The 19135-nt window shown below is 37.1% G+C and overlaps 2 protein-coding genes across 4 annotated transcripts; one reads left to right on the plus strand and one right to left on the minus strand.

Moving 5' to 3' along the window:
- The first annotated feature begins 722 nt into the window (after positions 1–722).
- Positions 723–4687, plus strand: LOC116196596 (beta-glucuronosyltransferase GlcAT14B-like). The gene is made up of 4 exons (XM_031526393.1): positions 723–1631; positions 2144–2219; positions 2313–2428; positions 3735–4687. The coding sequence occupies exons 1-4, from the start codon at positions 1052–1054 to the stop codon at positions 4247–4249; spliced, it is 1287 nt and encodes a 428-aa protein (XP_031382253.1). The 5' UTR covers positions 723–1051; the 3' UTR covers positions 4250–4687.
- Positions 4688–6537: 1850 nt separating this feature from the next.
- On the minus strand, positions 6538–10984 carry LOC116197926 (endonuclease III homolog 1, chloroplastic-like). 3 transcript variants are annotated; one of them, XM_031528203.1, is made up of 11 exons: positions 10743–10984; positions 10487–10575; positions 9795–9861; positions 9616–9690; positions 8955–9073; positions 8742–8808; positions 8340–8431; positions 7773–7910; positions 7585–7689; positions 7290–7421; positions 6538–7151 (listed from the first exon to the last, which is right to left on the minus strand). In XM_031528203.1, exons 1-11 carry the CDS (start codon positions 10915–10917, stop codon positions 7023–7025), a joined length of 1188 nt encoding a protein of 395 aa, XP_031384063.1. In that variant the 5' UTR covers positions 10918–10984; the 3' UTR covers positions 6538–7022. The 3 variants fall into 3 exon arrangements, with proteins under 3 accessions (XP_031384063.1, XP_031384064.1, XP_031384065.1); XM_031528204.1 differs by having other exon boundaries at positions 9795–9858; positions 10743–10982; XM_031528205.1 differs by having other exon boundaries at positions 7290–7373; positions 10743–10981.
- Between the last annotated feature and the right edge of the window lie 8151 nt (positions 10985–19135).

Consider the following 19135-nt stretch of genomic DNA (forward strand, 5'->3'; position numbering starts at 1 on the left):
CGAATTCGAGATATTGATTAAGGAGAATCGCCGAATCGCATGAACTAACCATGTCGATAATTCTCATGTGATCTTAACTATGATTTTATTATTTTGGTCAACAGTAGCATTTTATTTAAAACCAAATATAATTTACATTGGGTTGCCGAATAGACCATTGAGTAGTACAACAACGAGAAGGCTGCCCGAAAATGCATCAATTACATAAGGATAGGTGACTCAAGAATCATCCATTATCGAAAGTGAACACACGGCAAGCAAGCGACACAACAAACATAACCAAATCATAAACAATTGACCCCGAACCATTCTGCCCCGACCCGACACGGTCTGGACTCCGGGACATATGATATGTTTACTTACTTGGAATGGCAACGGCAAAGGGCGTACAGGACAGTAGAGAAGACAGTAGTAACTCTTTTTCGTTTCTGTTCGCGGTAAATGCGGGGCCATGGGACCCACTACCGGTAGAAGACGGAGACCTCGCTCGCTTCGGTTCTTTTCTTTGTCTGCGGGACGGGAGGACGTTTCGGCCCGAGATGGAAAATGCAGTTTTTTGGAACTCATTATGTTCTCCGCCAACGTAGACGTTTGTTGCAGTGAAATTTACTCTTCACATAAACATTTAATAAACAATAATCTCATTCATCACATTTAAAAAAACAAACAAACAAAGAGAGATCAATAAATAAAGAAATAATCAATTCATTTAATTGTCATTTGTCAGTCGCCGTCTTCCCCAAATCACAAACCTTCCGTCACGGCGACAGTCCTCCGTCGTCCCTGATCGCTTCCCTTCGCCGTCGCCTTCACACCCAAACCGATCCCTCACCTAAAAAATACGGAGGCAAAAACCCAAACTCAACGCCCCCCACCCATTCCCCTCTTCTTCCTTCACTCCTCTCTCTCTCTCTCCCAGTCCCTTCTCTTCCCCCACCGTCGCCGGAGCAGATTCGCCTTCAGGCGCCCCGTTCAGCTCCGGAGCTCCATTCCCACTGCCGGCCCAGCTGCCACGCTCCCGCACGTCGGGTGGGTCCCAGTCTCCGTCCAAATGAAGCGGCTCAAGAGCTATTACATGCACGTCAAGCACCACCACCCGCCGGAGCGCCGCTGGATCTTGCCCGTCGCGATCGGCTCCGTCGGCTCCCTCTTCCTCTTCTTCCTCTCGACCCTCACCTCCTCCGACGGCTCCCGGCTGCTCCCCTTCTACCGATCCGGCCAAGGATCCAGCTCCGTCTTCGTCGAGTCCAAGCTGAAGCCTCTCCCCATCTCCACCCTCCCTCCCCCGCCCCGGTTCGCTTACCTCATTTCGGGCTCGGCGGGGGACGGCTCGATGCTGAAACGGACGCTGCAGGCGCTGTACCACCCGAGGAACCAGTACGTGGTCCACCTCGACCTCGAATCGAAGCCCGAGGAGCGGTTGGATCTGAAGAATTACGTCGAGACTGACCCGACATTCCTCAAGTTCGGGAACGTCAGGGTGATCAGCAAGGCGAATCTGATCACTTACCGGGGCCCTACTATGGTTGCCAACACCCTCCATGCTGCGGCCATTCTGTTGCGGGAAGGCGGCGACTGGGACTGGTTCATTAACCTCAGTGCCTCTGATTATCCGCTTGTTACTCAGGATGGTGAGTGGTTGACTGATTTCATTCGGCTCGGGTTTATTCGAATTCGTGGAATTCGGTTGCTGGGGTATAGAATTGAAGCTTCAGGTTAGGGTCCGCGAATGGAATTCTGAAAAATTGCCAAGAGAACTGCAAGCAAGGACTGAATTTCGGATTTCGAATGGTGCCATTTTCGGAGATTTGAATGAATTTTTGGGGGATTAATATAGAACTTATTGACTTTACATGGAAATCTCTTCAGACCCGGGAAATTTCTGAGCAAATATAGAAACTCTACACCAAAACTGGGACATGGGGGAAATGGCCCGAGCTAGCTGAATCTGATATGCTTGCTAGCTTTCGAATTTTGAAAATCTATCTTTGAGCTGGATAAATTTTATCGAATACAAACAAATTTCTTCCAGAATTTGAAAGTGTAGTCAACCAACGGCTCCCAGCAACTTAGGACAGCTTTAGTTTGTTTCGTGGAGTTTCCTCTTTGGCTGATTTTTGTTTCTGGCTATTGTCTTGATCAGATCTGCTGCACACATTTTCTTATCTGCCACGAGATCTTAACTTCATTGACCACACGAGTGATATCGGGTGGAAGGAGTGAGTGGACTTTATGAAAACTTTGTGTTTTGTGTGGCTTTGTTATGTTGTTGAGATAAGTTCTGTTCTTGATTCTACATTGTTTGTTCACAGGTTTCAGCGGGCAAAGCCGATAATAATAGATCCAGGGTTGTATATGACCAAGAAAGCTGATGTTTTCTGGGTCACACAGAGAAGAAGTGTGCCAACAGCTTTTAAACTCTTCACAGGTGTAGCTTCATCTATTTTGTCTACTTCCAATTCAGAATCGTACTTTCTGCTCCATAATTGTAGAGATGTAGTCGATGCAACTGAAGTAATATCTCCTTCTGTGATCAGTCCCTGATAACGGTATCGGCAAGTTACTTCTATTGGAAAATTCTACTAATTTAGGTCCGCAAACCTGGAAAAAAATCAATATTGTCCCATTAAGAAGATGGATCATTTTATGCATCTTTACTCTTTAGTACACGATGTGATATAAGATGCATGTGCTGAGCACTTTCTGGAGATCTTGTCCTGTTATTTTATGAGCTTTGTGTTACAGTCTTTGGATGGGTCCTTGTGGTTGTAAATCCAGCATTCTGGAATGCCAGGTTAGGAGCTCAATGATTCTATTACGGATGAGATGAAGAGTGAATGTCTTAGTCGACAGGAGAATGATGGCTCATTCATAATAAAATTTATCTTGATTTAGATGAAGCCGCATTAATTGTCTGAAATCGTCTCATCTCATATCACATGAGGCATTCATCTAAGATAAACTTGTAGGCTGATGGGGATGTTGTAGAAGCATCTAGCTATTCTTCTTACTATGATAGCTTGGACTTTGATGTTTACTAGTGTTATCTGCTGGTTGATTTCATCTTATTGCAATTGTCCATCAGGAATACTCATCCTCAGAAAACGAAGAATGGGGGCAATTAGGTGGAACATTAAATGTAGGCAACATAAAAGGAATTTCTTAAAGCAGCAGTTACTATGACAATTATTAGAATACAAGGAAGAGCGACTCTATAAATGCTTTTGAATCCAAAATCTTCATTGGAATTTGACTTTTTTCTAGCAGAGGGAACAGTGGGCAGGTCTTCTCATGGAAAGTTTGCCAATTAAGCTTCCAACATCTTCTGCATTTTTACATTTTTTTCCCAAAACCTTCTTGCAAGAAACCAGCAAATAGTGACATCTCTCCCCCAAGTAAATTTTGGACTAACGGCATCCTGCCAAATGCTAAAGTTGCCATTTCCGGTAGGTCAGGCGTTTTCCCTGTTGAAGGTCAAAAATACCTTCAAAAATTGGCTCAATGTAGAAACAAGCACAAAAACATATGCACCTCATGGGCACTATTATTGCATGTGTATACATATATATATATATATATATCCACATGTATATCTCAAAGTCTGACCTTTCCTAACATTCCTACACCTAATCTATTATATGTTGCTGTAGGTGGAAGAAAATACTGATCTTGCCTAACTACAAAAGCAAAAAATGAAAAGGTGAAGTTAACGTGGATCTGCCTTCTCATTGCAGGTTCTGCATGGATGGCACTATCTCGGCCGTTCATCGACTACTGCATTTGGGGATGGGACAACCTCCCGAGGACCGTCTTGATGTACTATGCAAATTTCATCTCCTCCCCAGAGGGATACTTCCACACAGTTATCTGCAATGCCCAGGAGTTCAGAAACACGACAGTGAATAGTGACCTTCACTTCATCTCGTGGGACAATCCCCCGAAACAGCATCCCCACCACCTTAATCTTGGTGACATACGGAGAATGATCGATAGTAATGCTCCCTTTGCTCGTAAATTCACACGGGACGATCCCGTGCTCAATAAGATCGATTCTGATCTGCTCTCCCGGAACCCTGGGAGGTTTGTCCCGGGTGGGTGGTGTATAGGGAGCCGGGAGAATGGGACAGATCCGTGCACCGTTGCTGGAGACTCTGCAGTGCTTCGGCCTGGGCCAGGAGTGAAACGGCTTGAGAAGTTGATAAGCTCACTGCTGTCGGCTGAGAAATTCCGGCCGAGGCAGTGCAAGTGAAGAAGATTGAAGCTTTAGGTGATCATTTTTAGTTAATGTTGAGATTATAGAAGGATACAAATTGGTGGAGGGAACTCAAATGCCTCGGTGGGAGATAAATCCTCGGGTCACTTGACGGAGCAGGACCTCCTTCAAGCGGCAGAGCAAATAGTAATCTAGTATGCTCCGAGCAGACTATTATGATGCCCCGTTTATCTGATCACAAATTCTGAGGAGGATTAACTGAGCCCTGCACGATTCGGACCCCTTGATGCGGTAAGAAGGTAAGAGAGCAGCTAAAAGTTGAGAGCGTTGGGTTGGGGGGGTTTCTCTTTTTATCGTGCAATTTGTATAAAACGTGCTTTCTCTGCGCGAGACCATTCCACTGTTTTTCTTTTATGGGACTTTCATTGTTGCTGTCATACCCCAAAGAAGATAGAGTTAACATTTGGTGGACCAGACTCTACGTGTGTTGACCATAGCAAAGTTCTTGTCTAAACTCCTACGAATAAACACGGTAAGTTTCATTACTCGTTCACGGTTCTTCCAAAATGCTGGATTTGCAGATACCGGTGGACCAAGTTTGTTAAAATTGTAAATACTGTTGGGTTTCAAATATCCTCAAGAATCCGATTTAAATTGTCGAATGAGCTTATATAGCAGAGCTAAACGGGACATCCCAAACGTCCAAACATTCGACATTCTCAGCCTATTGGTTCAAACTCGGGCTGGCCATTAACATCTAGCAGTATTCCAGCTAGCTCTGGCTTATGACAACCACCTTTTGAGGGCTTGGTTGGGCTGCTCAGGATTTCGTTGGGATCATGTATAACGACATCAGTGATGTCGCCAGGACTCCGCTCGACCACTAATGATCTCGTATGGCTAGGACTTGCACCATCCACAGCCTACCAAGTGCTCATCGAGGACCAGATCGAGCAACCGGGTGTGCGAAGGTGTAATCTCCTTACGGTTATTAGTACAAAGCAGGTTTCGACCCTGGAAAATATGTTTAAAGAAGTTAAAAACAAAGTAACTCATTTTTTTAGAGAATATTATAGGCCACCATTATAGATTTAATAAAAATGATTTCAATTAACTTTCCATTGTTTCTAACGATTAAATGCTAGAAATTTGAGAAATATTTTTCTCAAATCGTTTTCCTTAGAGATAAATAGACCCATGAGAGCATTAACCATACCGAATTATCAACATTTACTCGAATTGAAGATATTCGAGGCAATTTCCTACAGAAAATTTCATTTATTTATGTATCTTATTGGTATACAATTTTCCGGGCGATCACATTTCTCCCCCCACCCCCACAAGGAACTTAACCGCCATGAAATGTGGTCGAATTGAAGATATTCGAGGCAATTTCCTACAGAAAATTTCATTTATTTATGTATCTTATTGGTATACAATTTTCCGGGCGATCACCTTAGAAACATTTCTCCCCCCACCCCCACAAGGAACCTAACCGCCACGGAATGTTCCTTTCGCCATAACTCGTTGAGACTTATCAACACACTAGTAAATTAAGTCCAAGACCCACTAAATCAAGTATTATGAGCCGGCCACCGCCATCCCATAATACACCCACATAATGGCGAGTTTTACGTTCTCAATGAGGTTCGAACTCGTGATGTTCAAGTGGAGCGCTTGATGTTTAACCATTAGACCACCGTGCTGGTGGTTGTAACGCCTGACTTATGTGGGGATGAAGTGGCTTAAGAAAGCTTTGAAAATTAACAAGAGAGTGAGACGTGTAATATATTAAATAAATTGTAAAAAAATAAAATCATTAAAAGAAAAACTTTTAAAATGGTGAAGACCGGGCTCCCTACCAGCTCCCTCCCTCACCCCTCCTCCAACCAGAGATCGTTGAAGACGCCTTGGCCCCTCCCCTCCGTGGCCTCCTTGAGGAAAGAGAGCCGTGGCGACGCGGACTCGACCAGCTTCGGCATGCACGAAAGTGATGATTTGAAAAACATTCAATGATCAAATTAACAGGAAACTAAGGGAGCTTCTAACATGACCCTGGGTCTTGATAGCCTCCAGAGCCGTGTGATGCGCGCAAATCCCGCGTACAGCACATCTAATGGCTTCCATCGCCGCATTAGCATGACACGATACCATGCTAGAAATTGTCTTAAACTAAATGAGAATAAACTAAAGCAATTTGGAACTTGATTCAAACCACCCAAAGACATTTCAATGTTATCAAGCACACAGGCCATACAAACTGAGAACTACTTCATAAAGCATTCCGAAATCATTTATAGTGATGATGACTTTCAAAGCGTAGGTAGGGGAAATACTTGAGATATCTTTTCGATCAAAGGTTACAGCTGAAGTTGGAATTGCAATTCCTGAAGCACAAGGCATTACTCTTCCCAAACAAAAGAACCTTGAAGTAGCCCATTCTAACCAGAACATGAACCAATAGAAGAGGAATATAACAAACATGTGTGTTCATAGAAAGAAAAGGGCAAATACAGGCACCTGTCTATACAACAAGCAAAAACTGGGCCCTATCTAGGTTTGGTCAGATAACCTATTATACAAAAAGAGGGACATGTATTCTAATCAAAGTGCCGGATATATGTACAGTTCTGATCAGACCTGTTGTTATATTCCCACAACAAGAGCCAGCAATCGAAGGAAAGCATGATTAACCTATTCTATGCCTGCAAAATGGGTGGAGGGCTTTCTATGCAAAAATAAAACAAGTGGTGCTTCCGAACAATTAAGCTGAAGCAATCGGAGGAACCACTAACCCATGTTGGCAAAACTAAAGCTTCTTTGAACCACCAGTTTTCTTGATCTGGGTTTCCTTGAATGCCGACGGACAGAACTCACTTACTCCACATTTATCACACCGGGGTCGCAGTGGAGTACAGATCGTCTGCCCAAACCCCACCTGTTGCAATTCGTATTGGCATCATTGCGTCATTTAATAGAAAAATTAAATGATTGTCAGAACCATGAACTTGAGCAGTTGATGAGTATCAGAATGATACTTTTATTCTTCAGCTAGAAGAATTTAGCAGTATTATACCAGAAGAGGGTTAATGGGAACCCATTCTTCCTTTGGAAGCCACAGCTGCAAGGCGACTCTTGTTTCTTCTGGGGTCGATGTTTTCTGGAAAAGAACCGAAAATGAGCTATCCATAGCAAATACCGAAAACACCTTTAGGAAAAACAAAATGAGGATGTGAGAATAAATAGATAGTCAATTCTTCATTAGCACTATGAAGTCCCAAAGTCTAGAGAGAGTGAAATTTAAAAAGTTCTAAGGGACCAGGAACTTGAAATGATACCAAGAGTTGGCATAAATATGTAATCGAAAGTACCTGCTTTGAGCCAGCACGCCATACCCAACCAAGCCTATTGCAAATCCTGTGCACATGGGTATCAACGCATATCCCATGAACATTATCCCATGCAATGTTCATCACCTAAAGGAGCATAAAGAAGTAATCACAAGCACAAATTAAAGTATTAGTGTAGATAAAGGAAGTCGTGTGCGGCAAAAGCTCACCAAATGGGCCATTTTGGGTCCTATCCCTGGAAGTGCGAGTAGATCCTCTAACGAGCTTGGGATATCTCCACCATACTTTGAAATACAGATCTTCGCTATTTTCTTCATGTTAGTAGCCTTTCTTGTGTAGAACCCAACCTAAGGAGCTTAAAAGAGAGCCAAGGGAAAAGCATGAGCATTTTCGGTAACCCACCAACAGACTTTGCTGAATCATCAGATCCTCATTTTTCTTAAGAAATGCAAATAAACTCGTAAGTTTTTAGCAAGTAAAAGGGATCTGTGATTCTAATTGAGAGAGTCAGCATGAGGATTATGAGAGTGATTTCCTGCGCATTTTTCTTTCTGTTTTTTTTCTTTGTTTTTATATGTATATCAATGAGATTTCATGGACCCTTCACCATGTTCATGAGGGTCAACTTGTGTATGTATACTAGCCATTTGACTCGCTAAAACATATACTATGTGAAATGACTTAAAAGAAAGATAAGGTGAACATTATTTGCTCGATAAGTCTTGTTTTACTGACTAAAAAGAAATATACTGGCTTCATGCAAAAGATTCTCATACGGGATAAATCAAGGTCTTAATAGTCGCCTCTTCAGCTTTTTCCAGGGCATCAGCACTAAGCAGGCCATTCTCAATGAGACGTTGAATTGCTCCTGCATCCATAATCTATCCAGATGAGCAAACCACTCAAAAGTTCATGACTGAAAATATACCATTCAATGGAGCAAATCAAGTAGATAAATTCCATTTTTTCAATTGCTAGAAATAAAATATCGATAAGTAAATCAAGAAAAAGACCATTGTGGCACAACATAAGCACAAAAGAAAAAGTACTATTTAGAAAAAATAAATAAATAAATAAATAAAGGGAAAAAGAAATCCCTCCTTATGTGGAATCATGAACCTAACACTGGTAAATCGTCAAAAATCAATTAATGATAAAACAAAATGAAGTTTACTCACCATGGGTGACATGATCTTTTGTTTGGCTCGATAGAAGTGATGACACCAAGACAGCAAACCGTCTCTCCTGACAAAACAAGAAAGAACTCAGTGAAGAGTGTGCACTAAAAGTCAAAAAGGAAAAAAAAAGGCAATAACATAAGGTTCTCAGCGTCCTAATTCGCCAGCATTCAATATTTTTGAATCACATAGTATGCCCATTAGTGACTATACCTTGGCCGGAAGAGCAATCCCTGCTTTCTCACATCCCATCGTGTCAACTGGTGCATCTTCAGAAGACCTCATCATGCGAATCCCATTAAGGACTTTCTCCCAATTGGCCGGAGGCTTGCCTGTAACATTTGTATGTTTTGTTGCTTGATTCTTTTGAGACGCGAGGAAAAGAACAGAGGAGCAAGCACGTTTAAGAGCCACTAACATAATAATGTAGCAGAAACTGAAAAACATACTGAAACATTCATGAAATCAGCCTATAACAAAGGAAATATGAGCCAAAAATCCCCCATAAAGGATCGGGCAACTGATCCATTTCTTAAAAAAAACTGATAAATAAGGGAATCGCATATGCCAAATTTTCATGCTTTCATGTCAAACGCTCTGTAAGCACAAAAAGAAATCAAAATGTTTAATAAACACAGGAACTACATGGTCAATACTTAGAGAAAATAAACCATATTTAAGAGGAAAATGCATCTTTGGCACTTTAATTGCTTAAAAATGAAATCATTAAAAGACGAGGCAAACATTCTATATAGATACATCCTCTGGTTAGAAGATTCGTTTATCAACAAACAAAGAAGAAGAAATTAACACTATGCAGTAACAATTTGAATCCAAAGCTCTGTCTGCAAGCATCTAACTTTTCATTTCTTACCTCCAGAGCCAATCTGAGAAGCAACTCCACTAGATTTCGACCCCTCAATAACATCAGATATGGGCTCCAAACTACCTGCACCACACATTAAATACTGAGAGACAATATAAGAAATCGTATTCCATGACAGAAACCATATTCCATGAAGTTAATAGAAAACCAAAAGGAAGCATGCTTACTTAGATTGGAAGTTCTGTTGGCACTCTTATATGCAAAGTCTTCAATGTCAGGTAATTTACAGATCTGCTAAAATAAATGATCCCCATCTTAAGAATGTCAGTCGTGTAAATGATCAATGATCTCATAAGCAATTAGTCATCAGCTATTTCAAATTCATCTTTTTCAAAACAAAACAGTGATAAGTATTCCATATATAACATAAGAACATGATCGAAGAAGACACTTCTAACATTGCCCTTATGTTCCAAGGCCTAGTTTGGGCAGGTGCCGGAAACTACTACTTATTGCCCTCAAGATGCTCATGAAGACTTGTTCACTCCATCTCAGTGCCAAACCTCATATTGTAATTCCACCAGCCCAAAGGCACCCCGGTGTACCCATATATGAAATCATCCACGAGAAGGTATGGTTCCTTGGAAAAACGTGTTAACCTGACTCAGTAAATAATTTCTAGGCGGAGGTCACTCCTCTCAAAAAGCCAAAATCTTCTCGTCCATTTCATTCGCTTAAGAATGCTCAGTACTGGTTACCCAGGACAACCTTACAGAAAAAACTGACGATAAATCAGTTCTTCTCTACTACAGCAATCACATTCAAGATCAAACCACGGGAAGAGTACATGAACCAGATGAAATCCCCCAACTTTCTCACAGAAGATGCAAATTCTTTAATGAAAAGCTAAAAATGAGACCTTTGTAGAAGTGGGTTCAGGTTTGGGCTCACGATCTTGAACTTCGAGCGTCTCCTTTGCTCTCCTTTTCCTCACGAACACGCGAACTTCTGCGAGCAGAAACACACACAGCCCCTATCAGTTTCTTGGTAAAAGGGTATCTGCAAAAGGTGAAGGGGAGAGAGATTTCTGCCGCAATGGTGGACGAGAGAACACTCAGGGCGCAGGCGAAAAGAAGGCAAAAAATGGGCAAATTCCGAGGAGCCGAGGAACAGACCTGGGTTAGGTTCAGAAGCGAGAAGCGACGTTTCGGATTGATGAAGGAGCTGGGCGGAGTGTCTTGATTTGGGCATGTTGTTTGGTTCAGCGATTCTCCTCCTGAGAGGGAATGGGAATGGAATGGCGGAACTGAGTGCTGAGCTTCGCGGGAGAAGGAGAAGAAGGTGCAGCATTTTTTTTTATTTTTCTGTAGAAGCTGAAGGGACATTGACAATATTTTGCTGCAATTTTTCTTTCCCTTTTTTTTCCAATATATATATATATATAAAGAAAGATGTTTAGTTGGAAAAGGAAAAATTTTGATGAATGTTCTCTGCAATTTCTTTTTTGGTTGAAATTCTTTGCAATGTTTACATGAACCATCACATTTCATATGTCATAGATTGGGTGAAAGAAACGGAATTGGATTCGGAATGAGACGGTACGGGACGAGGATGAAATGAAAGGACTAATTTTCATGTCTATCTAATTTAGCACGAGATCAGAGTTTGTTTTTATGAGTTTTGATCCTTGTTTTGAATTAACTTCCAAGCTTTGAACTGTTGATTTAGAAATTATTCATATGGTATATATATATATATATATAATATAGGCTTTAAAAATCCCTCGAGGTGCTTTCATTCACACAATATTCAAATTCTCTGCCCTGTTCTTTCTACTGGCCAGATTTCAAACAAATTAATGGCCAATCTTCATTATTAATCTCAGAATTACTTTGGCTTCTTTTTTTTTTTTGCCCTGGGAGAATTTTCTGCAAACTTAAAAACAATATTAGTTCCAGCTTTCCCTCTAACTGTAATTCTTTTTGTTGATTTAGAAAGTTATATTTCTATTCTTATTTATAATTATTATAATCATATACTAATTGTAATAATATATTGTGACACTAAACTTGTTGAACCGAGTAAATGCTTTAAATATGATGATCAATGAAACAAACGTCGGGCAATGGCTAGGAATTGCAATGTTTGTACACTACGATCTAAAATCACAAGTCGTGGCCTGAAACCATGAGGTCTCGGATTCGATCCTCGTTAGTGGAACTTCCATATCCCTTTATTTAACTTTATTATTTCTATTCTTGTACTATGTCATATGCTTTCCTTATAATTGAAAACATTCACAGACCATATCTGAATCATGTCCGCGATAATTATGGATAGTCAAAATCATATATGCATCATCAAAAAAAATTGTGATTATTCACACTAATGTACACCACGAAGTTAAATTAAATAATGTATATAAAAATAAATAAAATTTAGAAATTTAGTGAAAATCTATAAATAAAAATTATTTAAAATGTATTATGGTATCTCTCTATATTTATTAATTTTTATTGAATGGGCTAAGAAATCAAATGGACTTAAAAATGGGTTTAAACAATGGGTTAGAATAATGAGCCTATATACAAAGACAGGCAGTGCGGCTTTTATCCACATCATGACCCTAGGACATCATAACCAGCGATTTTCAAAATTAGAAAACCATATAGTGCCGGATACGGTTTTTTATTCCTATTCCTTCATATTCCTTTTAAGATCAATACAAATTTATTTATAAAAAAATGAAAACCGGTCCATCTCCCCCTTTGGGAGAGTGAACCAAATTTTTATACCCTCAACATCTCTTTTTTTATAAAATTAATAATATTTATTTACTTATTTATTTATTTATTTACATATTGAACATAGAATCACGTAAGAATGATATATAATCGTGTAACAGTGTAAAAATAACATACTTTATACAAAAAAAAAAAATTAAAACCGGTCCCTCCGCATACCAAGGTGTTGTCAAAGCCAGAATTTTTACGTATTTTTATTTGTCATAAATACTTAAATAATCCATTCGGTGATAGAGGCATGTATTCAAGAGATGTTCCCTTAAATGGTACAGTGATTGCAGCTACACTCTACCTTCTTAGGTTTGATACCCATTCATATGCACTTCTTTCTTTTCTCTTTTTTCTTTTTTTCTGTTCAAACAGAATTTGTTTAGTGTTGCTCAAACATAATTATATATACGTATAATCTACAATTGCATGGTGTAATACATGAGATTTAGGTACACAAATTAAATTTGAATAATATGTGCTGATATTGATTTAAGATTGAATTATAAAAAAGTGCAAACTGGTCCACCTCCCCTTGAGAGAGAGTGAATCAAATTTCTATACTCTCAACATCTCTTTTTTATTAAATTAATATTTTATTTACTTATTTATTTATTTACATATTAAATATATAATCATGGAAGAATGATACATAATCATGTAATAGTATAAAAATAACATATTTTATACAAAAACATTAAAACCGACCCCTCCGCATATCGAGGTGCTAGCTATCAAAGTCAGATTTTTTATGTATTTTTATTTGTCATGAATATTTAAATAATCCATTCGATGATAGAGGCACATATTCAAGAGATGTTTGCTTAAATGGTACGGTGATGGCTGCTACACCCTACCTTTCGAGGTTCGATACCCCATTCATCTACAATAAAAAAATGAAAACCAATCCATGTCCCCCTGAGAGAGAGTGAGCCCAATTTCTATACTCTTGACATCTACTTTTTTATTAAATTAATATTTTATTTACTTATTTATTTATTTACACATTAAATATACAATCATGTAAGAATGATACATAATTTGAATAATATGCGTTAAATTTGAATAATATGTGTTAATATTGACTTAAGATTGAATTGTAAATAAATGAAAACCGGTCCATCTCCCCCTGGGAGAAAGTGAACCAAATTTCTATACTCTCGACATCTCCTTTTTTTATTAAACTAATATTTTATTTACTTATTTATTTATTTACATATTAAATATAGGGCAAATTAACCCAAATATTTCATGGTTTCACTTTTTTTCAGATCTATTCTATACTTTTAAAATGACCTAAAATATCCCATGGTTTACATTTTTTTTCAAATCTATCATGCCGTTAAATCTTCGTTAACATTTAACTGTCTTACCACTGTGGCCCTTTTACCGATGATATATTTGAGAAAAAAATTAAAACCATAAGATAGATTTGAGAAAATTTTAAATAGTGAGATAGATTTGAAGCCTACTAACGTTTCATTAATGGAAAATATAACGCCGGGATAGATTTAAAAAAAATGTAAACCATGAGATATTTTAGATCATTTTTAAAGTATATGATAGATTTGAAAGAAATGTGAAACCATAGGATATATGGGGTAAAAACCCCTTAAATATATAATCATGTAAGAATGATACATAATCACATGTAACAGTGTAAAAATAACATACTTTAACAAAAATATTAAAACCAGTTCCTCCGCATAACAAGGTGCCAATGGTCAAAGCCAGATTTTTTACGTATTTTTATTTGTCATAAATATTTAAATAATCCATTCGGTGATATAGCACGTATTCGAGATATGTTTGCTTAAATGGTACGATGATGGCAGCTACACCCTACCTTCCGAGGTTCGATACCCCAATCATCTGCAATAAAAAAATGAAAACCAATCCATCTCCCCTTGAGAGAGAGTGAACCAAATTTCTATACTCTCGACATCTACTTTTTTATTAAATTAATATTTTATTTACTTATTTATTTATTTACACATTAAATATACAATCATGTAAGAATGATACATAATCATGTAACAGTGTAAAAATAACATACTTTATACAAAAACATTAAAACAGGTCCCTCCGAATAGTGTGGTACCAACTATCAAAGCTAGATTTTTTTACGTATTTTTATTTTTCATAAATATTTAAATAATCCATTCAGTGATAGAGGCACGTATTCAAGAGATGTTTGCTTAAATGGTACGGTGATTGCAGCTATACCCTACCTTGCTAGGTTCGATACCCCATTCATCTGCACTTCTTTCTTTTTTCTTTTTCCTTCTTTTCTATTCAAACAGAATTTGTTTAGTGTTGCTCAAACATAATTATATATATATAATCTACAATTGCATGGCGTAATACACAAAATTTAAGTACATAAATTAAATTTGAATAATATGTGTTAATATTGACTTAAGATTGAATTATAAAAAATGAAACTGGTCCATCTCTCCTTGGGAGAGAGTGAACCATATTTCTATACTCTCAATATCTCTTTTTATTAAATTAATATTTTATTTACTTATTTATTTATTTGCATATTAAATATATAATCATGTGAGACTGATACATAATCATGTAACAGTATAAAAATAACATACTTTATACAAAAACCTTAAAACCGGTCTCTCCGCATTCCGAGGTACCAGCTGTCAAAGCCAGATTTTTGATGCATTTTTATTTGTCATAAATATTTAAATAATCCATTCGGTGATAGAGGCACTTATTCAAAAGATGTTTGCTTAAATGATACGGTGATGGCAGCTACACCCTATCTTCCTAGGTTCCATACCCCATTCATCTGCACTTCTCTCTCTTTTATTTTTCCCTTTTTTCTGTTCAAACAGAATTTGCTTAGTGTTGCTCAAACAAAATTATATACATATATAATGTACAATTGCATGTCGTAGTACACGAGATTTAGGTACATAAATTAAATTTGAATAATATGTGCTAATATTGACTTAAGATTGAATTATAAAAAAATGCAAACCGGTCCATCTCCCCTATTTCTATACTCTCAACATCTCTTTTTTATTAAATTAATATTTTATTTACTTATTTATTTATTTACATATTAAATATATAATCATGTAAGACTGATACATATTCATGTAACAATGTAAAAATAACATACTTTATACAACAACATTAAAACCGGTCCCTCTGCATACCGAGATGCCAGCTATCAAAGCCAGATTTTTTACGTATTTTTATTTGTCATAAATATTTAAATAATCCATTCGGTGATAGAGGCACGTCTCCAATAGATGTTTGCTTAAATGCTATGGTGATGGCAGCTACACCTTACCTTCCTAGGTTCGATACCCCATTCATTTGCGCTTCTTTCTTTTTTCTTTTTCCATTTTTTCTGTTCAAATAGAATTTGCTTAGTGTTGCTCAAACAGAATTATATACATACATATATATATATATAATCAACAATTGCATGGCATAATACATGAGATTTAGGTATGTAAATTGAATTTGAATAATATGTGTTAATATTGACTTAAGATTGAATTATAAAAAAATAAAAACCGGTCCATCTCCCTCTAGGAGAGAGTGAACCAAATTTCTATGCTCTCTACATCTCTTTTTTATTATTAATATTTTATTTACTTATTCATTTATTCATATTAAATATTTAATCAAATGATACATAATCATGTAACAGTGTAAAATGACATACTTTATACAAAAAATTAAAACCGGTCCCTCCGCATTCCAAGGTGCCAGCTGTTAAAGCGAGATTTTTTTTACGTATTTTGATTTTTCATATATATTTAAATAATCCATTCGGTGATAGAGGCACATATTCAAGAGATGTTTGCTTAAATGGTACGGTGATGGCTACACCCTACCTTCCTAGGTTCGATACCCCATTCGTCTGTACTTCTTTCTTTTTTCTTTTTCCTTTTTTTTTTGTTCAAACAGAATTCGCTTAGTGTCGCTCAAACAGAATTTTATATATATATAATCTACAATTGCATTGTGTAATACAGGAGATTTAGGTGCATAAATTAAATTTGAATAATATGTGTTAATATTGACTTCAGATTAAATTATAAATAAACGAAAACCGGTCCATCTCCCCGTGGGAGAGAGTGAACCAAGTTTTTATACTCTCAACATCTCTTTTTTTTAAAATTAATTTTTTATTTACTTAGTTATTTATTTACATATTAAATATATAATCATGTAAGAATGATACATAATCATGTAACAGTGTAAAAATAACATACTTTATACAAAAACATTAAAACCGGTCCCTCCGCATTCCTAGGTGCTAGCCGTCAAAGCCAGATTTTTTACTCATTTTTATTTATCATGAATATTTAAATAATCCATTCGGTGATAGAGGCATGTATTCAAGAGATGTTTGCTTAAATGGTACGGTGATAGCAACTAAACCCTGCTTTCCTAGGTTCAATACCCCATTCATCTGCAGTTATTTCTTTTTTTCTTTTTCCTTTTTTTTTGTTCAAACAGAATTTTCTTAGTGTTTCTCAAACAGAATTATATATAATCCACAATTACATGGCGTAATACACAAGATTTAGGTACATAAATTAAATTTGAATAATATGTGTTAATATAAATGCAAACCGGTCCATCTTCCCCTAGGAGAGAGTGAACAAAAGTTCTATACTCTCAACATCTCTTTTTCATTAAATTAATATTTTATTTACTTATTTATTTATTTACATATTAAATATATAATGATGTAAGAATGATATATAATCATGTAACAGTGTAAAAATAACATACTTTAGACAAAAACATTAAAATCGATCCCTTCGCATTCCGAGGTGCCAGCTATCAAAGATAGATTTTTTACGTATTTTTATTTGTCATGAATACTTAAATAATCCATTCGGTGATAGAGGCACATAGTCAAGAAAGTTATACTTAAATGGTACGGCGATGGCATTACACCCTACCTTCCTAGGTTCAATACCCCATTCATCTGCACTTCTTTATTTTTTTTCTCTTTCCTTTTTTTTCTGTTCAAACAGAATTTGCTTAGTGTTGCTCAAACAGAATTTTATATATATATATATATATATATAATCTACAATTGCATGGCATAATACACGAGATTTAAGGACATAAATTAAATTTGAATAATATGTATTAATATTGACAAGATTGAAGAATAATTTGATTAAAATTTGAGAAATTTCAACCGTATATTGCACGCATGCATACCTACACATACATTACAAGCCGTAAGTAAATGGATAAAATAGAAATTTCCAAATTTGAAAAATCTCTGTAGTCTTTTGCACGCGCATATACCTAGTTATATATTACAACTTGTATGTAAACGAATATGACAATAATCATGCTATTCTTAAATATAATCAACGTGGAAACCCAAAATTTTTAAACTAAATAATATTATTAACATTTCTAAGATTTATATGAATTAACCTCTAAATGTAAAAAATACATGTAAAAATATGAAAGGATAATGATAAAGTCGAGTAGCTTATTTGACAAAATTTGATAAAATAGTTTTTAGAAGGTTAATCGACGAAATTTAAAACAATATACGTAAAATAAGGGACTGTGATTCTGTGAATCTTTATATTATATAATAGATATTTAATGATTCACAAGTTCTACCAGTGTCATTGTACCACAAGACTTCTGTTTGAAAATGTTATTTGTGCTCTCCCTTCCATAGGCGGAGAATGTGTCTCGTTCAAAAGCTAGACACCACATGTGCCTCAACGAATACAATACGTTCAACCACCTATTCTCAGCAAGATCCCATTTCTCATGCAGTACTCTCCAACTATGTTCCATCTCTTCTTTTGTTTCACAACCATGCAGAATCTTGTTGAACTCATCCTCGAAGCTCGGTTTTTCTCAGTAGATGAGGAATATGTTGCGTCGCACTTCTAGAGATGTGCCACATGCATAACCGATGAGCTGTCTCAGGAAAAACATCACGAATAGCGTGGGCCATGGCGCTATCCTGCCCAGTCAATATAGTTTTATGTGCCTTCTCCCTCATAGCTTGGAGAAAAGTTTCAAACAGCCAGACAAATTAACGAACCATCTCATCAGCCAAGAATGCACAGCACGTTCTTCCCGTGATTATTGACCCCCAAGAATGGCGCGCAAATCATATCATATTTACTGGTCCAATAGGTAGTGTCAAAACACAACTACACATCATGCCAGAAAAGAATTGGTCAATCTACGTTCATCATCAAACTGAAAAGTCTAGACGAAACGCCGTTAATCGCTTGGTTGGAAAGAGAAACATGCTCTAAATCCAAATGACTCTTCAACGGGGGCAGATTCAAACCGGATAAAATTTAAAAATCAAAGAAATTTCTCGAGAAAAGTGAGTCGAGAAGATTTTATTTATCTCGAGGCGATCTTTTCATCATCTTATAATAATAATTGGTTTTGCAGTTTTGCCCTAGTTAGAAAACTAACGACAGCGTTCGAGGTAGCGTTCGAAATTGTTCTTCTCTATCGCAATTCTTTTTGTTCAGCAAGGAGGAAGAAGAAAGCCCTCTCGTTTCTTCCAATGCCTTAGCAGTACTAAAGCCTAAAGATTAGGAGTGAAAAGAGGTGGTTTTATCCATCCCTAAGGAGAGTATATGTTAAGAAGACAAACAAGATTCCGCAGAGCATTTTGAGACTGCTCTCGAATTACGGAGTAGATATTGAAATTAACCGGAAAGCGAGAAATGGTGCAGGAAACGAGAAAGGACGAGTAACCCAAGCATATGTGATGAGCCCTAGCT

Source organism: Punica granatum, chromosome 2 (assembly GCF_007655135.1).
Source record: "Punica granatum isolate Tunisia-2019 chromosome 2, ASM765513v2, whole genome shotgun sequence".
Taxonomy (NCBI): domain Eukaryota; kingdom Viridiplantae; phylum Streptophyta; class Magnoliopsida; order Myrtales; family Lythraceae; genus Punica; species Punica granatum.

Coding starts and splice junctions, on each gene's coding strand:
- LOC116196596 (XM_031526393.1), top strand. CDS start 1,052: ATGAAGCGGCTCAAGAGCTATTACATGCACGTCAAGCACCACCACCCG. Junction 2,220..2,312: donor AGTGATATCGGGTGGAAGGA/GTGAGTGGACTT, acceptor GTTTGTTCACAG/GTTTCAGCGGGCAAAGCCGA. Junction 2,429..3,734: donor AGCTTTTAAACTCTTCACAG/GTGTAGCTTCAT, acceptor TTCTCATTGCAG/GTTCTGCATGGATGGCACTA.
- LOC116197926 (XM_031528203.1), bottom strand. CDS start 10,917: ATGCTGCACCTTCTTCTCCTTCTCCCGCGAAGCTCAGCACTCAGTTCC. Junction 10,576..10,742: donor CGCTTCTGAACCTAACCCAG/GTCTGTTCCTCG, acceptor TTCTGCTCGCAG/AAGTTCGCGTGTTCGTGAGG. Junction 7,422..7,584: donor GGCGTGCTGGCTCAAAGCAG/GTACTTTCGATT, acceptor TTTTTCCTAAAG/GTGTTTTCGGTATTTGCTAT.